This window comes from Lytechinus variegatus, chromosome 9 (assembly GCF_018143015.1).
Source record: "Lytechinus variegatus isolate NC3 chromosome 9, Lvar_3.0, whole genome shotgun sequence".
NCBI classification, from domain to species: domain Eukaryota; kingdom Metazoa; phylum Echinodermata; class Echinoidea; order Temnopleuroida; family Toxopneustidae; genus Lytechinus; species Lytechinus variegatus.
In genome coordinates, this window is record NC_054748.1 from 29,954,819 (window position 1) to 29,982,395 (window position 27,577).

The 27,577-nt window shown below is 36.0% G+C and overlaps 1 protein-coding gene across 1 annotated transcript in view; it reads left to right on the top strand.

Moving 5' to 3' along the window:
* The first annotated feature begins 6,049 nt into the window (after positions 1 to 6,049).
* LOC121421697 (importin-7-like) overlaps positions 6,050 to 27,577 on the top strand; it is a 38,757-nt gene continuing 17,229 nt past the window's right edge. Inside the window, 12 exon segments of the mRNA XM_041616485.1 lie at positions 6,050 to 6,248; positions 14,010 to 14,248; positions 14,799 to 14,957; positions 15,189 to 15,345; positions 16,656 to 16,745; positions 17,990 to 18,084; positions 18,951 to 19,021; positions 21,786 to 21,888; positions 23,061 to 23,106; positions 24,647 to 24,746; positions 25,257 to 25,450; positions 27,067 to 27,156. Coding sequence (XP_041472419.1) covers positions 6,165 to 6,248; positions 14,010 to 14,248; positions 14,799 to 14,957; positions 15,189 to 15,345; positions 16,656 to 16,745; positions 17,990 to 18,084; positions 18,951 to 19,021; positions 21,786 to 21,888; positions 23,061 to 23,106; positions 24,647 to 24,746; positions 25,257 to 25,450; positions 27,067 to 27,156 — 1,428 coding nt within the window. The 5' untranslated portion in view covers positions 6,050 to 6,164.

Consider the following 27,577-nt stretch of genomic DNA (forward strand, 5'->3'; position numbering starts at 1 on the left):
TATCAATAAACTAAAATATCATTTTTCGTCGTCATCACTTTTAATGCTATATTCTTCCCTGATCTTGCCTTACTTGAATTATGGGATACTTGCCTGGGGCAGCACCCACCAAACCATTTTAGATAGACTGTTATTACTGCAAAAGAAGTCCCTTCGTGTTATTCATAATTCAGCTTTTCGTTCACACACTGACCCACTATTTTTTGATAGCAAATTGCTGAAGATAAGCGACCTATACTTATTTCATTTAGGACAATTTATGTTTAAATTTGACAAAAACACACTTCCAAGTGTATTTGATTCTATGTTTCCTCTTAATCGGTCTTTTCATAATTACCCTACTAGGCAATCTAACGAATTTCATTTACCCCGTTTTAGAACTTTATTGGCAAAGAGTACATTTATGTTCGATGGTCCTAGATTTTGGAACTCCCTCGACATTAACATAAAAAACAGCCCTTCCATACATTCTTTTAAAAGAAAACTGAAAAACTTCTTACTTCAATCCTACCGAGGTCTTCATTACTAATTCCCGCTTGTTATCATCTCCTCTCAGACTTCAAGTTATGTTTTTGTCTTTATCATTTTGTTTTATCCTCTCTTTTCGGTCGTAATTTGTCCTGATTCTATTTTACGTTTATTCTACTTTTGTCGTCCTGTTTTGTTTTTTCTTTTTTCTTTTTATTATTTCTTCGTTTTGTCTTGTTCTGTGAGTTATCCTGTTCTTTTTCATCTATTCTGTAAATCTTCGTAGGCAAATAGCAACCATTGCGTCTCTCTCTCTCTCTCTCCTCTATTCTCTTCCTTTAGGGGGGTTCACATTATACAAGCGATGCTTTTGAGTGAATCCCCCATTTCCACAGATACTTTTCTTTCCAAAGTATTATAATTTTTTCTATAAAATATTTTGTATTTTTTTTTATATGTTATTATCATTAATGTATTGTAAATATTTGTTAAAATGTATGAAAATGATTTGTATATTTGCTATTTCTGTTGGAAATAAAATCTGAATCTGAATCTGAAAAGTATACCTGTCAACTGAGCGCGCTTCGCGCGCTCCCTAAGTGACCCGAAATTTTTGCTGGTGCCCCCCAATGCCGTGACCCACGGTACGCCACTGGGTATATGTGTTTACACTTGAATGATCAAGGCCCTGTTGGACATTGATCCGATCAACCGCAACTATGGACGGCCAGCAACGTCAGACATCTATTATGCATGTTTGTTCGAAATATTTTCTAGCTGTGATGTATATTCATGCATTCATTGTTTTATTAAATTCACTGCGCATCTCTTTGCATTAAAAGGACTTAGTGCAAATTTTTCGTAGCATTTTTTTTACACTAATGGATTTCCATAGAGTTACGGTTGATCGGATCAATCGTAACTCTTTGTACAACAGGGCCCATAAGTTAATCCTGTCTATCGCGTACATGCGTTCGATTTGTAGTGTATAGACGTGTCATTGTCATTTAAAATCCATGGATGGACCAATATTGACGAGACGTGTAAATAGTCTCTCGGGCCCGTTTCATAAAGAGATAACTTTATCATTATGTAACGACTAGCATTTGCTGGTAACAGGGGTCACCAACCAATCACAATCAAGGTTTCCATATAGTTGTTAATGAAACCGCCCCCTTGCAGATCTTCAAAAAAAATAATTGAAAAATATATACAGGGGATCGTGTAATCAACACGTGACAAGTTGTCAGAAAGAGTTGCGTTTAAACGCAAGTCAAAAAATCAATCGCAAGTCCTAAATGCGCGCTGTTGATTGGTTGAAAATCAAGTTGCGCATGATTTTTAGAGTTGTAATTGATTGCAACTCTTTCTGCAACGGGCCCCAGACATCTTTCCTTGATTTTGTTTGGCTGATCGACAATCTCTATTAATGGTAAACTGTCTGAAACATGGGACCGGTATGATACTAAACATAATTTGCACTAATGAAAATGATGACCTTATATTTTAATGTAATTCCCACTGAAGGAATTCATACACGCTTGGTTAGGCAGTCTGTGTTCCCTCTGAGTCGGTAGCTTCTACCGAAACCAATTATACTAAGATCCGACTTCAAAGCTAACGCGGTATATACAAAATAGTGAAAATACTGAAATTTTGATAAAAATCGGAACAAGGAATGACAAAGTAAAAAAAAAAATGGATTGGCAGCTGAATTTTTGCTGCAACTTACTTTAATATGAATTAAAGGACACATAATTATCAATAAAAATGTATGAAAAATTGAATAATTATATCATGTAATAACATGAAAAAAAGGAAAGTGGGGATATGATATAAACAAAAATCATGACGATATGCATACTAATCGTTTTCACAAAATATTGTTAAACTTCAAAATTGAATAACTTTCTTGGTTGTTATCAGGGGCCCGTCTTACAAAGAGTTACGATTGATCCAATCAATCGTAACTCTATGGAAATCCATCAGTGTCAATTTTTTTCTACAGGAAATTTGCACAATGTTTTTTGTAAACAAAGAGAAGCACAGAAAACTTTCAAGAAAACATTGAATGCATGAATATACATCATAGCTAATTTTTTTTTGAACATATATGCATAATAGTTGTTGACATTGCTGGCCGTCCATTGTTGCGATCGATCAGGTCAATCGCAACTCTTTTTAAGAGGGGGTCCAGATTTTGATGAAATTTTGTCGGCTTGGTGAATTTTTACTCTCCTGTCATGCAGGAGTACCTCTTTGAAAGTAATACGGTGTAGGTCCACAGCTGTCAAAATTTGTTAGTGCTACATGCCTGTGGCAGGAGAAAGAAAAACGCATAGGAAAGAAAAAATGTAGAAATTAGATAAAGGGGGGGGGTATAGAAATGAGACTAGAGAAATAAAGAAGAGGAAATGAGGGAAAAGGAAGAAGAAAAGCAAAAAGAGAAGAAAGGAAAGACAGACGAGATAAAATGTATACAAATCTAAGGAGGGGAGAAAAGAGAAGAAAAAGCAATAAAAATTATGAAAAAAAATGCGGGGGGTGGGGGTAGGGGCGAATTCAATATGGTAGGCTAATGAATGAGTTTTGCCAGGGAGGTCAAATTGACCCGGAAGTAAAGGGGCGCCAAACTGAGATACATTGATCTGCAGTGGTCATTGGTTTTTAGACATCTTCACGCCGCAGTAAAATGATCTTTCAGCAAAACTTAAACTTTGAAAAAAAAATATTTTAAGGGTCATTCTCGATCTCAGCAGTCTGTGATCTCTGAAGAACCCCCCCCCCAAAAAAAAATGGGAGAGAAAAATCGAAAGATCATAAAAAAACCCCAAGACTTTTGGAGTCCATTGAGAGACAGCTGCATGGAGGACCATTGGTCTACTGACTGTTTTGAATCCTTTTCAAAAGTTTTGGAACCAAAAAAGGGCACTGAATGCCATCGAAAGAGATCGGTCGGGTAACAAATGACATCATCAAAAGATATCAGGGAGACTAAGACCAGTCAAGTTTCTTGGTCTCCAGCGCACTGCCGGATCTAGGAGGGGGGGGGGGGGCACAGGCGGCCCGTGCCCCGGGCACAATCACAATTTGTAGACGCCGTTTTTTATGCCCCTCCCCCTTTTAAAAGCGAGGACCTATTTCGTGTTTTTTTTTTCTTTTCTTTTGCTTGAAAATCCTGGATCCGCCCCTGTTCCAGCGGTCTTAATCTTTTTGTTGGGAGGGGGCTGGAGAGGGAGGCACTGAAGGGCACCAAATAAGTTGCAAAACTGATCATTGAACTGACCAGTGAGTCTTCCCGACTGTGACCCGACATGCCTTGTTGTTTGTTGGATATTAATGGCGAGCAGTCATATTTGACTATTACCGCCAACCCATTAGGCCTAATGCCATGGTCACATTTGTTCTACGGCGGCCGTACGGCGGGTCGAAAACAGCCGTTTTAACATTTTTTGTCCAACTACATATAGGTGGTTTCAATCAAAATGGATAAAACGGCTGTTGTCGACTCGCCGTACGGCCGCCGTAGAACAAATGTGACCATGGTATTAGGCCTACTATTATTTTCTTTCTTTTCTTCGACGTGTCCTTTAAAATCGTTCCTCTCCTTCTTTCTTTGTTTTTTTTCTTCAAATTATTATTATTATTACAATAATATAAAGACTATCGTGTCTTACAGGTTACCACATGATCCCGTCCCTTCATACGACACCGTCCAGACACTCATCATCCTGTCTCTCCGGTGTGACAGGCATGACAGGGGGCTCCCTTTGAGATACTCTTTATATAGTCTTGAAACTCGGAAAAGAAATAGAGAAATAAACTGTTAAAGAGTCTTTTCCCGTGAAATGATCTCGCATATACCAATCAAATACATGTATGTCCGTTTTGTTTTGTAAATAAAAAGATAAAATTTGATATGGGGAGATTCGGATGATTCAAAATTTATGGGGGCATCCAAAATGAGGGCTTTAATAAATGAAATGGTGCATTGTTTGATCAAGGTTGTAAGTTAGATGGACATGGAGATGATGTTAGTAAACAAGATATATATATATATATATACACACACACACATGCATGTACATATTTTTTCCCCTTTCTTCCATTTCTTCATCTTTATTCCTTTTCCTTCCATAATACTAGTACATCATCTCTAAACAGTGCGTATAAAAAAAAACGGGACAGATTTGAAAAGTGTATACATTTTTTGTTTCAAATTATGATTTTGGCGTCAATAGGTGCTCTTGGGTCTTATCCTTCAAATGTTATTTAAAAAAAAATAGTTTCGTTCATGCCTGAGCGAACACGGAATGTTTTTGTCAGGGGTTAAAAAGGAGGCTTGCGCCAAAATGGCATCAAATGATCAATATGATGGTCGGACTTCTGGCTAATCAGCAGACTTCCTCTTAACCTTTCCATTATCTTTGCCATAATTTTTTTAATTATGCGGTCGAAATTCATTTCCAAATCTACTTATTTGCTTGAATATTTCTGTTGTTGTTCAATTTTAATATGTTCTCTTTTAGGTTTGAATATTCCTTCTTTAGGCAAGAACATTTTTTTTAAACCGAAGTTAGGGAGACCGTGTTTTTTTTTCAAATCCTTTCATTGTGTGCTACAAAGGTTATGGTGCCTTTGAACAGTGGCATACTGATGGCTAGGGGCTCGGGGTGCTCCCCCCCCCATTAATCATGACCCAAAAAAGGTGGAAAAAATAACAGAAAACATAGAAAGTGAAATATGATATCATTTTCTGAATATCATGTCAAGATCACAAAATTTGATATTTTAATGAAAAAGTGGAAAATTTTGCTTGCTCGCTTCGCAACTTTTTGATACATTTTACCCGATCTGCCAAATCTTGCTCCTTCAAAATTGACTCAATACACCATTGCCATTGAAAGACATGAATACCTTCCTGTTTGTCCTGTCAAGGACATAATTAAAAATTGGTGAAGGATTCAATAACCCCTTGGAAATAGGATTCATGTCTTTTATAGGTACCATAACATAATTGTTTCACATAATAAAAGGATTTGAATGATTACAAATCCTCCCAATTAATAATGCAATTCTTCTCACTTGGGTTGACAAAAAGTCTTCTTTTCTTACTTATGAAGGAAAATACAAAGGTAAAAGAAGTTTGAATGAAAGAAAAATAATTCAAGTAAATACATAAATTTATAAATGAAATTTGACAGCATTATTCGAAAATTATGGCAAAGATAATGAAAAGAGAAAGTCTGCTGATTAGCCAAAGGTCTAATCATCAAATTTATCATTTCTGCCATTTTGGCGCAAGCTTCTTTTAAAACCCCAACAAAAACGTCCCGTGTTTGCTCAAGCATTAACAAAATTGTATTTTTAATGGCAATTCAAAGATAAGATTGCAGAGCATCTATGAACATCAAAGTATAGATATAATATTTTGAAACAAATTTTGTATAGACTTCAAAACTGTCCCGTTTTTTTTGATACGCACTGTATATATATCTTCCATCAAATCCACTCCTTTTTATTATCAGCTCTCTCGATCGCGCGTTTACGCACTCGCAGTGTTAGCGCCACCTTTTGTCGTAAATTCGTTAATTTGAGATCCCGCGCGCCAAGGCTCTGTGAATGAGTCCGATACTACCCAAAATCGGGTTCTTTTCTTCGATTTTCATCTTTACATCAATAACATCACGAAAATAATGGACCCACAGAAGCTAGTTGAGATCCTACAAGGGACTATTCATCCGGAATTGAGAGAAACTGCGGAGAAACAACTTGATGAAGTAAGTAGTTTGCGTAGTGTCTATTCGTCGACCACATCACATTCGCATGCATGTCACACGTGTGTCAATGGACAAGAATCAGAATGAATGAAATTGAAAACGACGAGTGCATGCATTCATCATGTCGGAGACTGAGAGTGCGAGTGTGGCAATACCAATGTCAATGACAATGTAACGTGAGGGTAACCTTACTGGAATTTGACATGTTATTGTAAAGCTTCTCTGCATTTATATAATGTCATTTCACAAAATGAAATTTGCATTTTCTTACACGGATGAGTCTTGGGTTCCGGCCCGCGAAAAAAGCCGGCCAGAGCCCAAGCCTTGACTCGCCTGGCCTGGGACTGGGTTAAGTCGAGATCTAATTATTAACAGTTGAGACTTTAGCTAAAAATTAAACATTGCTTTGATAACTTGATTTCTGTTTTTCATTTTTTGGCGACCCCGCTTCTTAACGGTCAAGCCTAGTCTTGAGGACGCAATGATCAGATGATGATATTTTTAGATGTCATATAGGCCTAGATCTACTTGACATCTACTTCATCATTGATGTCTTGACACTCTCTCCATAGTGTCTTAAGCGAAGGACCAAAACAAAGATGGATTTTCTTAGGAAATCCATCTTTTTAAACCAAAATCGTGAGAATTCTATTAATTTTATTCATTCTTACACCTTCCTACGCCTAATGCATAGGAAGGTTTTAAAAATTATTATATAAAAATATAAAAAATAAAGATTTCTTACCTTACTGATGCCGCGTAGACCCCTCGATCCACATGTAAACAACGGAAATACAATAGCATTGACCCTTGAACCGCTTATGTATGACGTACTTAATTCCGGAAAGCAATGCCGTCTTAACGAACGATTTAGAGATAAAAATTATTATTTAACAAATATTAAAATTTATTTTTGATTATAAATAATTCATATTGATAAATATAAATTATTTATGATCACGAAATAAATTTTAATATTTGTTAAATAATAATTATTATCTCTAAATTGTTCGTTAAGACGGCATTGCTTTCCGGAAGTACGTCATACATAAGAGGTTCAAGGGTCGACGCTATTGTATTTCCGTTGTTTACATGTGGATCGAGGGGTCTACGCGGCATCAGTAAGGTAAGAAATCTTCATTTTTTATATTTTTATATAATTTTTAAAACCTTCCTACGCATTAGGCGTAGGAAGGTGTAAGAATGAATAAAATTAATAGAATTCTCGTGATTTTGGTTTAAAAAGGTGGATTTCCTCGGGAAATCCATCTTTGTTTTGGTCCTTTGCTTAAGACACTATGGAGAGAGTGTCAAGATGTCAATGATGAAGAAGTATATGACATATCTAAAAATATCATCATTGCGTCCTCAAGACTAGGTCAAGCCCACCCCAGAAAAATGTTAATTTCAATAAGGCCAAGTAAAAAAAGAAAGTAGTTGATCGTCCTCGCGCGCATCTGTTTTGGCCGCCGCATGGAAATTTTTGATATTTACTATTTTCAAAAATTGGCTAAAAAAAAAAAAAAAAAAAAAAAAAAAAAAAAAAAAAAAAAAAAAAAAAAAAAAAAAAAAAAAATCGTGATGTTCCTTTTTTGATGTTCCCTTTTTGATTGCAGCATCAATTTTCTTGATGTTTACTATTTTTATGGCTGCTGAATAGCGAAAAAAACCACAAAATTAGCGAGCGATTTGCTCTCATGTGCTTTGGGATCTCTCTCGCAACTTCAAAAACAATTGCAAAGTCCGATATCGCCGTAACTGCAAGAAATAAAAAAATATCTGATTTGGTTTTCTATTGGAATTTTGAAGATACCATCATAAATTAGCAAGAAAATAAAGTTTGCAAACTCGGGGAAGATCACGGATTTCTTCATTTTTAGCGCATTTTCGGGGACCCCGCTTCCTGAATCTGAACTAATCTGTCGCATGCTTTGGAAATATGGAGCAGAAAAATCAATTTCAATGACGTAAATTTGTATTTCGGCGGGGTTTTTGGTGAGTGATAGCACCTGTAATTCGATGTGTGTTACGGTGATTGACTGTGCTTGTTGTGACTCTAAATGCATGACTTGTGTGCTGGAATGATGTTATTGACTGTGCTGGCGCAACATGTGAATTTGTGAAATGAATTGAATTTTCTGCCCGATTTTCTGGCGAGTTTACTAACGTCAGCAGGCAGTGCATTGAATATTCAAAAAATAATTCAAGTGGGTTATTCTTTATGAAGATTGAAAATCATTAATGGGATTCCAAGAAGTGCCAATTCAGTTCAAATTTGATAAATTATATTCTTTGAGCTATTCAATTTGGAAAATTGTAAAAATTAGTAAATAGATCTAACACACTACAGTTACAAACATGAAATAATAAACATTATGTGAACAATTACATGTAATAATTAATTCAATCATCATTAAACATTTGATATCAATTAAAAATGAATAAAAATTGAACATTATTAAAAACATGTAGGCTAAATGAATATACAAGCAGCTGGAAAACTGCGATGCGAAACCATGCCCAGAGCTAAAAAAAGAGATTGGCTCTGGAAAACTAAACATGGCTCCATGGTAATAAAAATGACCCCACCCCCATTCATTTTTTACCTTTACAATATATAGAATAATGTTTTAAATCATTTACTTGACATGAACGTTTTTTTTTACAATACGGCCGGTATACATGAGCGTGATCGGTTCATCACGGACGGACATTTGATAGATTTTGAAAGTTTTGAAGGCTTGTAACAAATTAGGAATAAGATGAACAAGGTGTCTTTGTGTTTTATAGTGAAGGGTAGGACAAAGTATGCTGAATGATGAAAAAAGTTTGTTGCCATGGTTACCTACAAACATAGGTATCCACTAAATGTGCCATATCACGGACGGACATGATAGAAATATGGTTTTTAGAATTTTTGTACATTTTTATTGTTTCTATCTAAACAGCTTAACATTGACCAATAATTGTTAATGCAACTAACACTCAGGTATGTTAGCTTCTATGTTCACCACATTGAATTCTTAATCAATATCAAACTTCTGAGAGAATTGCAAATATTTTCCATCACGGACGGACATCTCGGACGGACATCACGGACGGACACAATCAAAATACACTGGAAGTACCCTGTAACAAGTTCTTAATACTTTTTTGGGGGAACAAATGCTATTGTATTGATTATTTTATACATATTTCAATATTATTAAACAGTATTAGTTGCACAATCAAGTTGTTACAACTTCAATCAAGTTGCTGCAACTTGATTTAAGATGTAGCAACTTGATTTCTATGCAAGACGCACAGTATAATCTAGACATATGATTGCTCTAAACACAAAATCGAATGTAAAGAATATTGTCTTTTTAAATTGTAGAATACTCGTACATGTAGGATCCAAATCAACAGCTAGTTGATCAATAGGTGGTTTCAAACCGCCTCGATCACAAGAATCCCTGTTAAATTACGAAAACTTTTTAAGGCTAAAAAATACCCGTTAATTATTCCTGCATTCACACCGCCCGAAACACATCCTTCGGGATAAGTTCCCGAAGTTACGAGCATGCGCAGTGTGGTCTGATAAGCAGGCAAGGCGGGAGATTAAAAATCACATGCCCAGCAGCCACCCACGCCGCCGCGCCCAACGACACGCTGGGATAAAAGTTCCTGTAATTTGCTTTCACATTGCCAAAATACCTGCGACCTTCGAAAAATCCCCACGAAAGTTCTCGTAATTTCGCCAAGTACCTACTATTTAGCGGGTATTTTCTTTCGGAGAAATTACGCGTAGTTTGCTTTCACATTACCAAAATACCTGGTATTTTCTGATCAGGGTAAATTTCCCGATCAGAGAATACCTGGAACTGGCGAACTTCGAGGCGGTCTGAAACCACCTATTGATCATGTTGATACAAGTATTTTTATGATCATGATGATTTTTAGGCATTAATTTTCCAGTAGCAAAGATGTTTTTTTTAATCCAAAAACTAAATCGAAAAGATGAACAGGTCATTGATCTTTATGCTTGTTTGTTGGATCAACACTTCAGGGGCTCTATTTGAATCCATCTTTTGCACATATCAAAGTAGAGACACCCCATAATATCAACAGCCCTCATGTATTTAGGCCCTGACCGAATCCAAAATTGAAATTGATACACCAACCCTAAGTTTATTAAAACTTCTAAACACTGCAGTGCAAGCTTTATTCATTTTCACAGTTTACCAGATAAGCGATTTGCTTAAAATTAGCTCCAAAATGGACTTCGAAAAAAGGTATTCATGTAATTTTCACGAGCCTCAAGACAGTGATGTCATGTTCTGTTATATAAAGCATTGTGAATCCATAGGTTTGTGAATAGAAAAATTGATGATTTTTCTACTTATGTACTTTCTTCTTCTCCATCACTTTCTGCAAGCTTGAATTGATGAAATCTACAGCTTTGGACTTGTACTTCCCATGTTTTATTTCCTGCTTTTTGGCATATACATGTACATGCAGCTTTCCAACTCTATCTGCATTCCAATAATGTTTAACAATTTTTCCTGACAACAATATAGCCCCAATAACGGCCAAACAAAGATATTTCAAAAAATTGTGAAGAGTTGTAGGTTTATTCCATTTGAGTTCTGAATAATTCTCAGAGATACTTTTCACAGCAATTAGAAGCTAAAATTAAATTCATAATCTGCTCAGCAAAGTTTCTCATTTGCATATATGAATCTTTCCACAGTATTTCACTCGTCCGTCCGTGATGAAATTAATGTCCATCCGTGATCATTTTTGATTGATTTATTATATGCATAAAATGTATGGATTTTAGGCTCTATGTTCAAATAAAATGATGTACAGTGTCCAGTGAAATACTTCTACACACTTTTTTTTTGTTTCTATTCTGATAAAGAATAAAAAGCTGAATCCATAGAAATTATCCTAATAAAAATGATCACGGACGGACAGAAATGTTAACATCCACAAGAAAAGTTTACTTCCCATATTTTTTTCCTACTAATTTATGTTTGATGATAGAGTAATGTTCAGAGTGCAAGACTATTAAAAAAAAATGGAGTACCTTTGAAAACAATAAAACTAGAGTGAATTGAATTTGAGTGAATTAACTTTGTCCGTCCGTGATGAAATTAATGTCCGTCCGTGATCATTTTTGATTGACTTTATGATATGGATAAAATGTATGGATTTCAGCTATGTTCAAATAAAATGATGTACTGTGTTTAGAGAGATACCTCTACACCTTTTTATTTTTTATTTCTATTCTGATAAAGAATAAAAAAACTTTTCATCTTTTTTTCCATCACGGACGGAAATTTCTAAATGGAAATGTTAACACCTACCAAAAAAAATTACTTCCCAATATTTTTTTTCTACTATATTATGTCTGATAATAGAGTAATGTTCAGAGTGCAAGAACATTCAAACCAAATTACAGTAACTTTAAAAACAATAAAACTAGAGTGAATTTAATTTGAGTACAAATGTCCGTCCGTGATGAGAGGTAGCAGCACCCCCATGAATAAAATGGACTATTCCGGTACTTTCGGAATCATCAATCTTCATGAAACTAAGTTTTTTGAAAACTGAGATATCAAAGATCATTTTAAAAGCAAATTTGATAGAAGTACCTTAAAAAAAAATTTCACCTCAATGCGAACCCTTAACCGATCATGCTCACATCAGTATAAAAACATCAATAAATTTTTATCGCATAATACATTTTCCAGAGATTTCCAATCAATTGTATGTATATATATTATGAATATTATGAATATTATGAATATATTATGAATATATTGTAAAGGTAAAAAATGAATATACATTTCTACTCATTTATTATTAATATTGAGCATGCATCGATCACATATTTCAAGCTTGACATGGACTGACAACCATTTGAATAAAAATAGCAAAAAAAATAGTAAATAGTAAGGACCTCCCTCATCACTGATGTCAAAAAACGGGCTGAGAAAATGCCTCCTTATTTTAAAAAAAAATAGTAAGATAGCAAATAGTAAGGACCTCCCTCATCACCGCTCTCGAAAAACCCGGACGATCAACTACTTTCTTTTTTTACTTGGCCTAAATAGCATGAATAGAGAAAATCAAATGAACAGTTACACTGGCCTAAGGCTGTAGCTTAATGCTGAAAATTTAATCAAAATTGGATGTAAAATAGAAAAGTTATGACATTTTGAAGTTTTGCTGAATTTCACAAAACACTAAACAGTGATAACCATATGCACAACTCCATGAACTCAGTGACATGCAAATGAGACAGTTTATGATGTGATCCTTACCACTCTTGTTTTTAATTGTTTTAATTACCGTAAGTAACGGTGTATTAACCACACCTTTTTCTCGGCGGGATAGAAGCAAAAGTTGGGGGTGCGGTTTATACACGGTGACGGGTCCGAGCCAGCCCGCCGTAACCCCTCCCGTACATGTACGATGTCTGTCAGTTCACAACACATCGAGTGGCCAGGTGTAGCCGCCCAGGCAATGTCGTTTAGAGGGGTATGAGCCGCGGGTAATGGGAAGCGAACGATCTTATTTAAATGATGTCCATAACAAACTCACCCACCTTCATGACACTTATTTTGACTTTATTCTCGATTCAAAGTAGTGAAGTTCCCTGGCTAATTTAAAAGGGACGCCAAGCATACTCGGTAATATTTTTGTCACCGATGAGCGAGAGTTGAGTGAGCTTGCTTAGATTACGTTGGAATGTGGTTATAATGCAACTTAAGCTGGCGCTATTCAAAGTCCCGTTTGGCGCCAGCTTTTTTTTTGCCTTCCTGTTTGCTTTTCATAAGATACCATGTAAACCATGCACGAGAGAGACGGCACGAAGCCATAAAAAACAACTGGACAAAATGTCAATTTCTTTGTTTCTTGAATCTTCCTGTAATCCCCTATCCAAAAGTCATGCTAAGACATCAAATTTCTGAAAGTGATTGTGAGGTTGTGATGCAAGAAATGTGAATGTTTCTTCCTCCTACGCTGGGAAAGACACAGATCATAATTTGATGTACTGGCATGACTGGTACTGTATCGTAGTTTGCAATGTAATGGCAGTGCTGTGTGTGTGCGTGTACACTGTGAGGTGAGTGAGTGTGTAAGTTGCCAATATTGTCGGGACCGTTCTTTCTAACATTTGTAGATGAATTGATCAAGAACAGCAGATTTCCGCATACCGGTAATCTCTTTGGATACTTTGAAATCTTAAAAACTTAGATTTTGTTTCTTCGTACCTGAAATATGCATGTAAATGTAAGATTTTTTTTTAGTCCAAAGTTGGGGGTGTGGTTAATACACGGGTGCGGTTAATGCACCGTTACTTACGGTATACATTATTCAACTATTAACATATTTGACAATAAGGACCAACTTGATGTCTGAAACATATTCTAATTCCACATGTTCAGGGAGGAATTAATCGTTGTTTCACTTGACAATGAGGAGAAAATTAGAATAGTTCATACGTGTACAGTATGTTAACATACAAAATAAACAGTGGATCATGTCATCAGCCTCCTCATTTGTAACTGTTTGTGAAATTAAGTGAAACTTTAAAATGTCATAAATTTTCAGTGTTATGCTTGTTGGATTTTTCTCTTTTCATTCGAATCAACTTTTTGTTGGGGTGGACTTGTCCTTTAAATTTAAGATAAGCTGCCACATGCTCATGCTCTGGAAATATGGTGCAGATTTTTCATTTTTAAAAGCAAACTCTTTCTCTCTCTCAAGGTTCATAAAATCATCGGATTCACTCCTACATTGCTGCATACAGTGATGGATGAGAATCACCCCTTCCTCGTCCGCCAGGCCGGCGTCATCTATCTCAAGAACATGGTAACCCAGTTCTGGCAACAGAGGGAGGTCGAGACTCCTCTTGAACCGATCCCGTTCAGCATCCACGAGAACGACAAGAATCTCATCCGGGACAACATCATCAAAGCCATCATCTCTCTCCCAGAACTCCTAAGGTGAAATTATCGAGTGACTTACAGGGAAAGCCCACGCCCACCCTAACAAAAAAGTATTTAGAGAAAAATATAATGAGTAAACAATCACAGTGTCGAAAATTTCTTCAAAATCAATTTTGAAGTGAGATAGAACTATTTTTTATGAAGTGGTTAGCCTTGTTTGATCTTCTCTTTTTATCCGACTCCACTTTCTGTTGTGGTGGGCGTCCCCTTTAAAGGGATGATTCAACCCGGTTGAACTATTGGTAATGCACAATACCTCACTCTAACATGCGTTATTTGGCTACAACATTTGAGCACGTTGCTTGGACATGTACATGTTCATTTACATTTGCGCTCAATGGGGGACAATTTGACACTATACATGTACATGCAATTTCAAATCAATATTCATTTTGGAACCATTACTTGAAATAGGATTTGAAGTTTTCAAGTATAAAACTACAATAAAGCTGGTCATTTCAAACCGTCTGATCGTTCGACAGTCAGATGAGACTTGCTTTATAATTTCATGTTTTGTTTTACTTCCTATTTCTTCTCTTTATTACAGAGTTCAGCTATGTGTGTGTCTGAGCACAATGTTGAAACAGGATTACCCTGGAAAGTGGGAAGGAGTTGTACCATCCATTGTGGGATACATAAGCTCTGATGACACCTCCGTTTGGTTTGGAGGATTCCTGGCAGTCTATCAACTAGTCAAGAATTACGAGTGAGTCCATTGTTGAAATAGGGGTGTGCAGTATAGTATATTGCATATTTATTTGCTCCATAAATTCTCTTGTTATACTGATTCCCTATCCAAAAATAATGATTTTCAGCTTAACCCCCCAAACTGAAATGTTCTTGTTCTTGTGGCAGCTCTGCCAGGGTGATTTACATGTAGAACTATTACTGATTTGATTTCATTCTCCTGTAAATGTTTGATTGGTTTTGGTTGTAGATTCAAGCAACCTGAGGACCGAGGTCCATTGAAGGATGCGATGAAGTTACTCTTACCCTGGATGTCACAGCGATGCGCCCAGTGTTTACCGGACGCATCGGAACCCTCGGTGCTTCTCCAGAAACTCATCCTCAAAATCTTCTATGCTCTTATCCAGGTAACTACATGTATTCATCTTCATTGTCTAAACTCACTACTTACCAGTGTACCTGGAGGGGAAGGGGGGGGGGAGGAGTGACCTTTTCTTTGTTTTGTAGAAAAAAAATGACAGCTTATCTTACTTGCAATGATCTTTGATCCGTCTTTTTGTTTAAAGTTGGTAGGAATTTTTGACGAGTCCTTCTGGAAGTAAATGTGACACTGGTCCTCTTTTTTTTCAGTCAAAATTCCCCCCCCCCCCCCCCCCCGACAAGGTTTTCCAGCAATGCCAATTGGGAAACCCTACTGTTCATTCTTTTTCAAACCCCAAAACTAAAAAAACAAAAAAACAAAGCATTTCTCAAGAAAATGTCTTAACATATCAACTTTTGTTTGTCAATCAAACCTTATTAGTGCACCATAATATTTCAAACTATAGACCTATGCTCCCAGTAATAAAATTTTAATGAAAAAAAAATCCCTCTTATAAACAAAATGTTATTTTTTCCCTTTTGTCAAAGCAGAAATTTACTTAGCAAATGTTGATTCAGAAAATGTTTTTGGATGTTTCCTCTTTTTCCATCATAATATAGGAGCATGGTGGAGGTGTCTTGGCTGCTACATGATGATATAAGTTAGCATGAATGTCAACATGATTTATTCTAAATCTAGCTTACCAAGTCTGATATGCCAAGCATAAGTTCACTGAATTTCACCTAGAATTTATTTAACTTCAAGAAAAATTATCTTGCAAATAGAGTAATCACTAAAGTATAAGTTCATTAAATTCCATCTAGATTTTAGCATAATTTTTTTTTCTTGCAAGTAGAGTACACGTAATCATGTTTATGTACGTCTGTGAAGACAGAGTTTTCCACTGCATATGGTTGTGCTCGTTGCGTGACCCGAGTTTGGTCACTAGGTCAATGGTCATAGAATTCAACGCTCATCGTCGCAATGATTTTTACTTTTTATCAGTTATTCATCTGCTTTTAAAATTTAGGTATCGGAAAGTAAAACAGATATATGAACTTTTTTACAAGTTAAAAATGTGGAAAGTTATGAGTGAAAAAAGAAAATTTGTGGTTCATGGAACCGCTAATATAAAAATGTCATGGAATATTGTCATTCACTTAGTTTATGTCATATAATACAGACACTGATCACTTCATTGTAAGCCGTGTGTGGAAGATTATTTCCCATTTCTTATGATGTGTTGTTCATGATATGTTGGGCTATTAAAGTTATTGGTCAAACTGCAAAATATGGGGGTTTTGTCGTGAATATGTTGAGGTGGGTGAATTTTTTGTTGGTTTCCTTCTCCGGCAGTACAATCTACCACAAGATGTAGTCACCAGGGAAGTCTTCTCCCAGTGGATGGATATCATCACCGCCATCTTGGAACACCCAATACCAGCAGTAAGTAAAATGTAGCCAATCCCTTCCCTTTTGGAACAACCAATACCAGTAGTAAGTAAATTGTAACCTAATAACCGCCATCTTGGAACACCAAATACCACCATAAATGCTATGAATCCAGTGACCGGGTAATAATAATTGTGAAGCGCTTTGAACAGTGGTAGATTGATATAGCACTATATAAATGCCAATTATTATTATAATTACTACAGTTTTCATGTCAAATTACGCCGTGACTCTTGACCAGAGTCATGCTTTTGAGCATGAATTGGTATGTGCACATTTGATACACTGCTAAATACATTGTACAGTGGCAAACTCATCTGTAGGCAAGTGATAATGTTCGTTTCGCGCATGATCGCGTCACTTTATTTTCATTGCTGCGCATGTTATTGTGACATACGTGTACACAGTGTTTTCTTGAAGTGTGCTTGAGAAAGCTATGTGGCATCCTGGGTAAATGTTCCTGTCGGATTGGCATCTCTGCACTTGAGGTGCTGTGCTATCACCTCTTCAAAGAAATTTACATTACTGCACAGTGCGTATGAAATTAATGTTATTTTAAAATTATGACTTTTGAGTTTCTGGATTACTACCTTTTACATGTACTTAAAGGAGAATGAAACCATTGGAACAAGATAGCTTGTGTGAAAACAGAAAAATCAGAGAAACAGATCAACAAAAGTTTGAGAAAAATCGGACAAATAATGAGAAAGTTATGAGCATTTGAATATTGCGATCACTATTGCTATGGAGATAGTAAATTGGCAATGCGACAAAGATGTGTGATGTCACTGTGAACAACTCTCCCCATTACTTTTGTATATATTTCACTTGAATTGCCTCTTTTATCACATCTATCCATAGATCATGTGTTCTTTCTACATGAGGGCATGTAATACATATTTTTTAAGAATACATCATGGATAAAGAGTTTGTATCATCATGAGAAAAAGCAAAAAGAGACATTTTGAGGGTATTTTATAGTCCACCAAAGGGAAAGTTGTTCATCAGTGACATCACACATCCTTGTCGCATTGCCAACGGGAGGATCTCCATAGCATTAGTGATTGCAATATTCAAATGCTCATAACTTTCTCATTATTTGTCCGATTTTTCTCAAACTTTCTTTGTTATTCTTTGATTTTTCTGTTTCTACATGGGCCTATTTGTTCCAAAGGTTTCATTCCCCTTTAATAGAGGTTGGCAGCTGTGCTAATCTAAGGTTCATTTATTATTTATAGAGCACATTAGAGGTTGATGTAGATGATAGACCAGAGTTACCTTGGTGGAAAGCAAAGAAATGGTCCCTTCATATACTCTCCAGAGTCTTTGAAAGGTAAGAACGATTCTTAAAACATCTCAAATTCACATTTGTAACCCTAGGCTATAACACCCAATGAGGAATAAGTTGATGCTGCATATTTGACCTTTCATGCATAAAAGGGGAAGTTCACCCTGAGAAAACGTTTATTGTAAAAATAGCAGAAAGAAAACATTGAAGGTTTGAGGTAAATCCATAAAAAGAATAAAAAAGTTCCTAGAATTTCAATTTTTTGATTGGTGACGTCTTATGCGAGCAGCTTTCCACATATATCGTTCGATAAAAGCAAAATTATAATTAGTAATGTAAACAATACCCTTGAAACAGAGGTGTGCCCCTTCTTTTGAAATGGAAGACCTTTTTTTATTAAAAAAAATAATTTTTGCTTGTCAAATATTTCCTCCGAAAAATGTGCCCCCGCTTTTGGAAAATCCTGGATCTGCCCCTGCCTTACACGATGATATTTCTTTGGTATTTTGGTTTACTACATGATGATATAAGTTAGCATGAATCTTAATGTGTTCGATTCTAAATCTAGCTTACCAAGTCTGATGTGCCAATGCCAACAGAGTCAGAACAAAGGCCCTCTCACACATATGATACATGCACATATACAGTACTTCTGAGCCACTCACTGAGATGTTGAAATAACCCAGAATACTATGGATTTATCTAATTTGAAATTTAGGTTGTGTGCATTTCAGTTACTGGCTGCAAGATAATATACAATAATATTGAAACTACTAAATATTGACATAAATTGATTGCCAATCATGAAATCTGGGCTGAAACTTATTTTGTGACCAATACTTGATTGAATTGAATACTTGACCAATAGATTGAATACTTGACCAATACTTGATTTGTTTTCCTTCCTCTAGGTATGGAAGTCCGGGTAATGTTACTAAGGAATATGTCAAGTTCTCGGACTGGTATCTTAAAAAATTCACAGGTGAGGAAAAGCAGGCCTACTCCTTGGGATTTTGTATTTTATTATTTTTTTTCAATTTTATTTTTAGGATAAGGAACTATATCTTTATAGTTACGACCTATATCTTTTGATATGAAGCCATAAAAAAACAAGATCTTGGTTATTATATTGTAAGAAAGGGGAAAAATACACATACTACAATTTATAATGCGTGGATTTTGTTCAATGTCAACATAAATGATATGGGGCCTGTTGCATAAAACTTTTTACCTGAGAAAACCCGGGTATTTTGTACCTGAGTTTTTGCTGTGTTAAAGTCAATGGCAGAAATCAGACTAACCTTAGTTTTCAGTTTTTACCGGAGTTTTCTCAGGTAAAATGTTTTATGCAATAGGCTGATGGAAATTTATCACTAAATTCCTCAAATTGACATTAAAATGGTCACTTGCAAATCACTGTAAATTACATTTATGGATACACTTCTTTCATTGACGATTGAATTGTAACATTGAAAGGAAATACTAATATTGCCAATTTAGTAGAAATATAAGCCTTGAGGTGGTGGTGGGGGGGGGTTTCAGAAATTTTTAAGTGTGACTTATAGTCGCAGTTAAATTCCCGGTTGTGTGCAGTGAAAAGGCATCCCTGCATTGGTCAAATTGGATGCACGCTATTGCATACAAGTCAATATGACTGCCCTTATCATATATAAGAATTTAAGCATAATTTTAAGTTATACTTCAATCTTAGTGAAACGACCCCTTAATCAGATGACGCATCAAATGCTGTTGACTATCTGGGCAACTAAATGATGACATAAGTTGGCATGAATCTCAAATATGTATGATTCTAAAATCTAGCTTACCAAGTCTGATGTTGCTAAACACAGCTGGTGTCAAATTGACTCGGTCGTATCTAATTTGGTAAATTAATGATTGGCCTACTCCTGTTTCGTCTGCTCAATGTTGTATAACCATACTAGGCCCGTTTCGGGTACACGTGTACATGCACGGTCAAGTCAGTGCACGTGTACTAAATTCCATCACCGTGTACACGGTAGCATCTGCATAAAGCTTGCGTGGGACTGTTAAGTCAGTGAACAAGCTCACAGCCTCACATTAATTCTTAGTTCTAAGACACTGCACATGTTTTAATCACTAATATGTCAATATATTTCAATTAACCTAGAGTGAGTTTACTACCAAAATCGCCGATTTAATCCACATTTATTCTGGAGACTCAAGTTTTTGTACCACACGAAATGGGTATGCTCCGGTCAGTGCAGGGCCCTAGTTAGCGCCGACGTTCGTTGGATGCGCATTTTGCATGCTGTACCGTATATACATGCACAGATCGCTGCAGAATTGAGTGTAACTGAAGTTATCGATTGATTTTCATTATTTTATTGCCAATTTGAGGAGCGTGTGTTTGTAGGCTTGTAGCACATGTGTATGAGCGTATAACACGTAACGAGACTCTCGAAAGCGTTCTTCAATCACTTTTTGAGCCAATTTGAGAATCACCAATTGCGACAGCGATCATTGCTCCAGTTACGTGTTATACGCTCATAAACATATACTACAAGCCTACAAACACACGCTCCTCAAATTGGCAATAAAATAATGAAAATCAATCGATAACTTCAGTTACACTTAATTCTGCAGCGATCTGTGCATGCATGTACGGTACAGTATGCAAAATGCGCATCCAACGAACGTCGGCGCTAACTAGGGCCCTGCACTGATTTACTTTTGCATTCTTTATTAATTTAATGCGCTGCTAAGCTGAGTAAACTTTTTAATTGCACCAATTTTTGTGGATTGATACTTCTAACTTCTCAGGTAAGTTTTAAAACCGTGACTTAGGCTACATCTGGGAAACACTGAAAACATATACTGTAACTCACTCTCACTCAGTGTTTACAACGTGTACACGACCGAAAAACACGCCGTGTACACGTGCATCAAAAATGGACTTTCAAACCGGGCCTAAACCATACTCTATCTCCAACAAGTTTATATACTACTTTTTGCTTTATTTGGGGCTACTATTGGTAATAAGAGAATTTTTAGGACCATTGAGATGCCCCCCCCCTGGCAATAAGTCCACCCCAAAAGAAAGTTGATTTGAATACAAAGAGAAAAATCCAACAAGCATAACACTGAAAATGTCATCAAAATCGGATGTAAAATAAGAAAGTAATGACATTTTAAAGTTTTGTTTAATTTCACAGAACAGTTATATTCACATCCATTTTAGTATGCAAATGAGGAGATTTATGATATCACTCACTCACTATTTCTTTTATTTTGTTCTATGAAATACCCCAATTTTCTCCCTTTTGTCTTGTGAAACAACAATTCATTCCTCCCTGAACACGTGGATTTAGCATTGTTTAATACTGTATGGTTCAATCAAGTTGGTCCTTATTGCAAATCTGTAAGAAAATGAAATATTGTATAATTCAAACAATAAAAAACTAAAGAAATAGTGAGTGAGGAACATCATGACTATCTCATTTGCATATCACTGAGTATCACTGTTTTGTGAAAAAATAGGCTAAACTTTAGAATGTCATAACTTTCTTATTTTACATCCGATTTTGATGAAATTTTCAGCATAATGCTTGTTCGATTTTTCTTGCTTTATTCAGATCAACATTTTTCTGGGGTGGACTTGACCTTTAACAGCACATTTTTGACATATTCCTCAGCAGTTCACTCATTCAACCAGAATTTGATATCATATGCAAATACTTGTTTTATAATTTTTGTGTGTGCTGCAGTTAGCGTCTTGACCAATGTGCTGCGCATACTGGAGCAATACAGACTGAAGAACTATGTAGCTCCTCGAGTCATGCAGCTAGCTCTCAACTATCTCAACACAGCGTAAGTTTTACAAAGGTCTTTTTTCATTCACAAACCTTCTGTTGTTTTTCTAAATGATAGCAGTCCCATCTTGAATATGATTACAAAGGAAAAAAAATATACACTGAATACAAGAAAAATACTTTCAGTGCAGGTACTGATTTCATATCAGTTGATGAAATTATTCATCTTGACATTTTTGTTACGTGTTAAATATCACCTATGGAAAGCCAACCACTTCACGATTCTTTATCAAAATGCATGTGCATACAATCTGGCCCTCGTGAGTTGTAAAATGTACAGGGCCCCATAAATTTTTTTTTTATATTGGGAGCTTAGCATGAGGAACATATATTTCCCTTATGCAATATTCAGGGTTCCCAGCCCATAAGAGAAATGAGGGAAAATTGTTTTACTTTTTCCAGTCAAGGAAAAATCAGGGAATTTGATTTAAAATACCTCATATCAGGGGAAATGCCTCAAATGAGGGAAAAATCAGGGAACTTTGATGGGCGCAAAAGTTGAAAGCACAGTAGTCAGTCAGACTCTGTTACATTTTGTTGCATATCAAAACAACATCAATTGAATGACTGATTATGGTGGTTATGGTGCCTGTGTAATAGTACTGATAAGGGTTACAGTATTGTTTTTATACTGAAAATACATGTAATTCACTGCAATAACTTAGAAAAGATGCAAAAGTGGGAATGGGTTGAAATAATTATCAGGGAATTTTTAAACTTCATCAGGGAAAAATCAGGGAATTTTGTTTACTTGAAAAGCTGGGAACCCTGATATCGTTTCCATGGCATCTTTGCTACTACATGATGATAAAAGTGAGACTGAATCTTAACGTGTGTGATTCTAAATCTAGCTTACCAAGTCTGATTTGCCAAGGCCAGCAAAACCGATGCCAACTCCTCAGCCCCCATCCCCCTCTACCCTTTTCTTCTTAGATTGTTGTCATATGATATACTTCTCAAGGTTGAGTCACCCAAAGAAAAATGGTGATTTGAGTGAATAGAGAGAAATCAAACGAGCATAACACTGAAAACATCTTCAAAATCAGAAGATTAAAACTTTAATTAATGATACATCCAATTTGGATTACTAGTTTGTGAAATGTAATGACATTTGTGGAGTTTCTTTTTATTGCTCACATGACCGAACTATGATTATTTTTGTCTCCACAGTGTCAGTCACGGTCACTCTTGGAAGATTATCAAACCTCATATTGATGTAAGTTTCCTGTTTTCACCTTCTCTTTTTGGTAAATTGCCAATTCGTGTACTGCCAACACGTCCACTCACCACATAGTCTACTTTCATTTAGTCTAATGCCATTCCCTCCATCAACATTTCGTCTAACAACCATTTGGTCCAATCATCACTTAGCCCAATCACCGTGACCATTTCGTCTTATTACCAGTTGGTCTAATATCCATTTCTTTTTCATTCATTTTGCACAATTTAACACTTTGTCCAATTAGACCAAATGGTATATGGACCAAATGGCCATTGGATCAACTGGTTATTAAACAAAAGTAGACCGTATGGTGAGTGGATGAAATGACGGTAGACTAAATGATAGTAGACGAGTAGGTAATTGGACGAAATGGCATTAGACGAATTGGAAATAAACCCTCTTTTCATGCCTCATATTAGTGATTGTTGTCAAAAGGAAAAGTGTTTTGGAGTTGTCCGTTCAATCTGTTTTCTTTCTCATAATATCAGAGAGGGAAATTCCCTAAAAATTGACTGATTTTTTTTTAATGTAAAAGTGTAGATTTTAATTGTCTCCTTAAAGATATATACAAGTTGTAGTAAAGATCTCAAAATGAGTTAACACAGAATCCAATGAAATGACGACCCAAGTGTTTGCATGCATAAATAAAAAAAATATGTGCCAAATGGCCCTGGGAGAATATGAGTAATTGCTGAGAATTGAGCAAAATAAGCACAGAATTCCATCAAATGTCAGGTATTTTTCTAAACAATATTAACACGCTGTCCCACATAAGATGCCTTTTTGTGTTAGTGATCAATCAGAATTTTCATCTAAGAGTTCATGATTTCACAAAGATAATTTTTTTTCAGTGTACCAGAACTAGATCTATGATGATATTGCGGCATTTAACCTTGATTTCAAAGACTTTCGAATTAATTGTTTGCTGGAACTTCTTTATTTTACCTTTAAGTAATACATTGATTTCTTTCATTGGATTATGTGTAATGAAGAATTACCTTCCTCGTTCCTCGGTAAATTCTTCCTGAAAAGTGAATGTTAAAAATGTTAGCTCTTTGTCAAAAGAGAAATAATGATAATATTTTTTGGGTTTATAAATGTTGGTGCATCTAAAGCAGTGCTCTGGACCAAATATGTTTAAAAATCTAGAAAAGAAGACAAATGTCAATATCACATGGTGAATATTGAAAATAAGTTTACTGTTTATTTACAACAATAAGTAAAAGATCATTTTCACTATGGACTACAATATCTGGTTTATAGGGGATTATGGAACTTGAATATTTCTTGATATTTATATATCCTTCTGTGTCTTGGTTTACTACATGATGATACAAGTTAGCATGAATCCAAACATGTATGATTATAAATCTAGCTTACCAAGTCTGATCAATCAAGCACATTTGGAGTTCATTATAGAAATCATATCCCATATTTGTCAAACGTGCTGCATAAACCTGACAGTCTATAAAGAACAGGATTTATTTGAATAATTTGTTGAAAACGGATAAATTACTTTTGTCTCCTCCTCCAGACGATGATCCAAGATGTGTTATTTCCATTGATGTGTTACACCGATGAAGATGATGAACTCTGGAGAGATGACCCCTATGAATATATCAGACTGAAGTTTGGTAAGATTTCTACAAGGCTCGGGTCACACTTGTTTGCTAAGAGTCCATAGGGGGGGCTTGTTGGTGCCAGTTTGCACCAATGCAAAGCAGCTGTGCTGTGGTGCCTATTGTCACCAAAAAGGTGCCGAGTGGTGTCAAGTGCTCGAAAATTTTGTGGCGCCATAGCATGTGTGGTATATAAGGAACAATAGGAAACTTCAGGTTCAGTTCCCCAAAGGCGTGTTAATGGGTTAATGGGTGCGCAGAAATGGGGCACCATTTTTTGTTCAATCTGGAAATTACTCGCTGAGGTTCTTTTACAAGAAAATCATATTTTCTTTCATATTTTTGTGAGACTTTTGGTACACTTATAAGAATATAAGGAATATTATCAATTGAGAATTTTTTAATGGTATAAAGAGAAATTCATGTTTAATCTTAAGTTTAATTTTTTAGGTGTGCAAACATGGCCCCCAGTCATAATTGTTTTTTTATTATACTTACCAATTGTTTTGTTTTGTTCGAATTCAGATGTCTTTGAAGACTTCATATCTCCTGTGACTGCCGCTCAGACGGTCCTCCACTCTAGCGCAAGCAAAAGGAAAGAGGTTCTCTCGAAGACCATGGGCTTCTGTATACAAGTCATCACTGAACCCAATGTAGACCCTCGCAAGAAAGATGGCGCCCTTCATATGATTGGAACGCTTGCTGAAATCCTCCTCAAGGTAGGCCACCCGATGAAAAATTTGAGATTCCTAATGAAAAAAATATCGAGTGCTGAGTCACTTTTGATTAGTTTGTTATTAAGTTGGGTATGATTTATAGAACTTGGTTTATTTGCAAATCTTTCCACTATACTCCCCAGCTATGCTAAAAGATAAGTGCCAGTTATGGTAATGGTTTTAAAATGAGTTTGCGCAGAATCCAATAAAATGTCTACCCAAGTGTGCCAAAGGATTCTGGAAAAAATTGTGAAATTCCAAGAAATTAGCAAAATAAGCATTGGATTCGACCTTAATGCCCGGTATTTTTTCCAAGCAATAATAGTACAGTGTCCCACGTATGCTTATCTGTGTTAGTGATGTACAGTATGATTGTTTATCAGCTTAGATTTCATGATTTCACAATCTTTAGTTTATGTAACTGCGCCTGGGGTCCATTGCAGAAAGAGTTGCGTTTAAACGCAAGTAAAAAAATCAGTCGCAAGTCCCAAATGCGCGCTGTTGATTGGTTGAAAATCAAGTTGCGCATGATTGTTAGAGTTGCGATTGATTGCAACTCTTTCTGCAACGGGCCCCAGGGCCATGTTTTACAAAGAGTTACGATTGATCCAACCAATCGCAACTCTATGGAAATCCATCAATGACATAATTTCTTCTACAGGAAATTTGCAAAATGTGCTTTGTAAACAAAGGAAAACACACCAAATTGTTTAAGAAATCTATGACTTTATGGATATACATTAATATCTAGAAAAGATTGTGACCAAACATGCATTTGATATTCAGAGTTTCTGGCTGTCCATAGTTGTGATTGATCTGATCAATCTCAACTCTTTGTAAGACAGGGCCCTGGTCTTACAATCAACCACAACTATGAATGGCCAGCAACGTCAACATCTAAAATGCAAATTTGTTCAAAATACTTTCTAGATATGATCTACATACATCATTCTCTCGGAGATTGGGTGTGATGCTCTTTGTTTTCTAGGGATATTGTGGAAATTTCTTTTCGAAAAAACTATGGTATGGATGGATTTCCATACAGTTGAAATTGATTGGATGAATCGTAACACTTTGTAAGGCGGGGCCCAGTACATTAAAGGTAAATGTCAGTTGTGGTAACGATATCAAAATCACTTCATAGAGAATCAAATGAAATGACCACCAAAGTGTCTGTTGGTATGAATAAAAAATATGTGCCAAAGGATTCTGGAAGAAATTGTGTAATTGCTGAGAAAGTAGCAAATAAGCACAGGATTCGGGTCAAGTGTCGGGCCGACATTCAAAGCAATAATAATACTCTGTCCCACGTGTGCTTATCTGTGTTGGTGATCTCAGTGTGAAAATTTTTAGCCTAGATTTCAGGATTTCACAAAGTTCAGTTTATGTAACTGTACCAGGTCTAGATCCTTGATGATATACTGACAATTAAGCTTGGTTTTACAGACATTCTCATCAATGTTTACTGCAACTACTGGCATTTCTCTTTAACAATCATACAGTGACAATCTGGGTGTTACAGATGTTTTCTTGAAGTCTTTGTTATTGCAACTACATCAAGTATTGTATAACCGTTCAGATGTATTTGTACCTCACTCTCTCTTTCTTTTCTCTTATAGAAAAAGATCTACAAGGACCAAATGGAGCAGATGCTGGTGTCCCACATTTTCCCAGAATTCTCGAGTCCTCATGGCTACATGAGAGCCAGGGTAAGAACTTGTTCCATGGCAATTTACTTGATAAAAAAGATCAAAAGGGGGGAGGCACACTTTTGTGTTAATGGCCTTTTTAGGGGGCATCAGCCGGCTGTACCCCCCCTGGATTCTAGTTCCGGGCCCCATTGCCATTCAAATGTATCTTTCAAGGAATCCTTGATTCTGATTGGCTGTTGATCATCGTAATCGTGGTAGTTACTATTAGATGGCAAGTTACCATGATAGTAACTTTCATGTAACGGTCCTTGGTAATAGTCCCTGAATGAGTTCTAACAGAATCAAATTATATGAACCACTGACTTAAGAAATACATTATTGCTGAGAAATCAACAAAAGAAGCAGAGCATTCTTGCTGAGTATCTGGCTTTATAACAAGCAATGATGACAGGTTACTTTGAATCCCTCTTAACCCTAA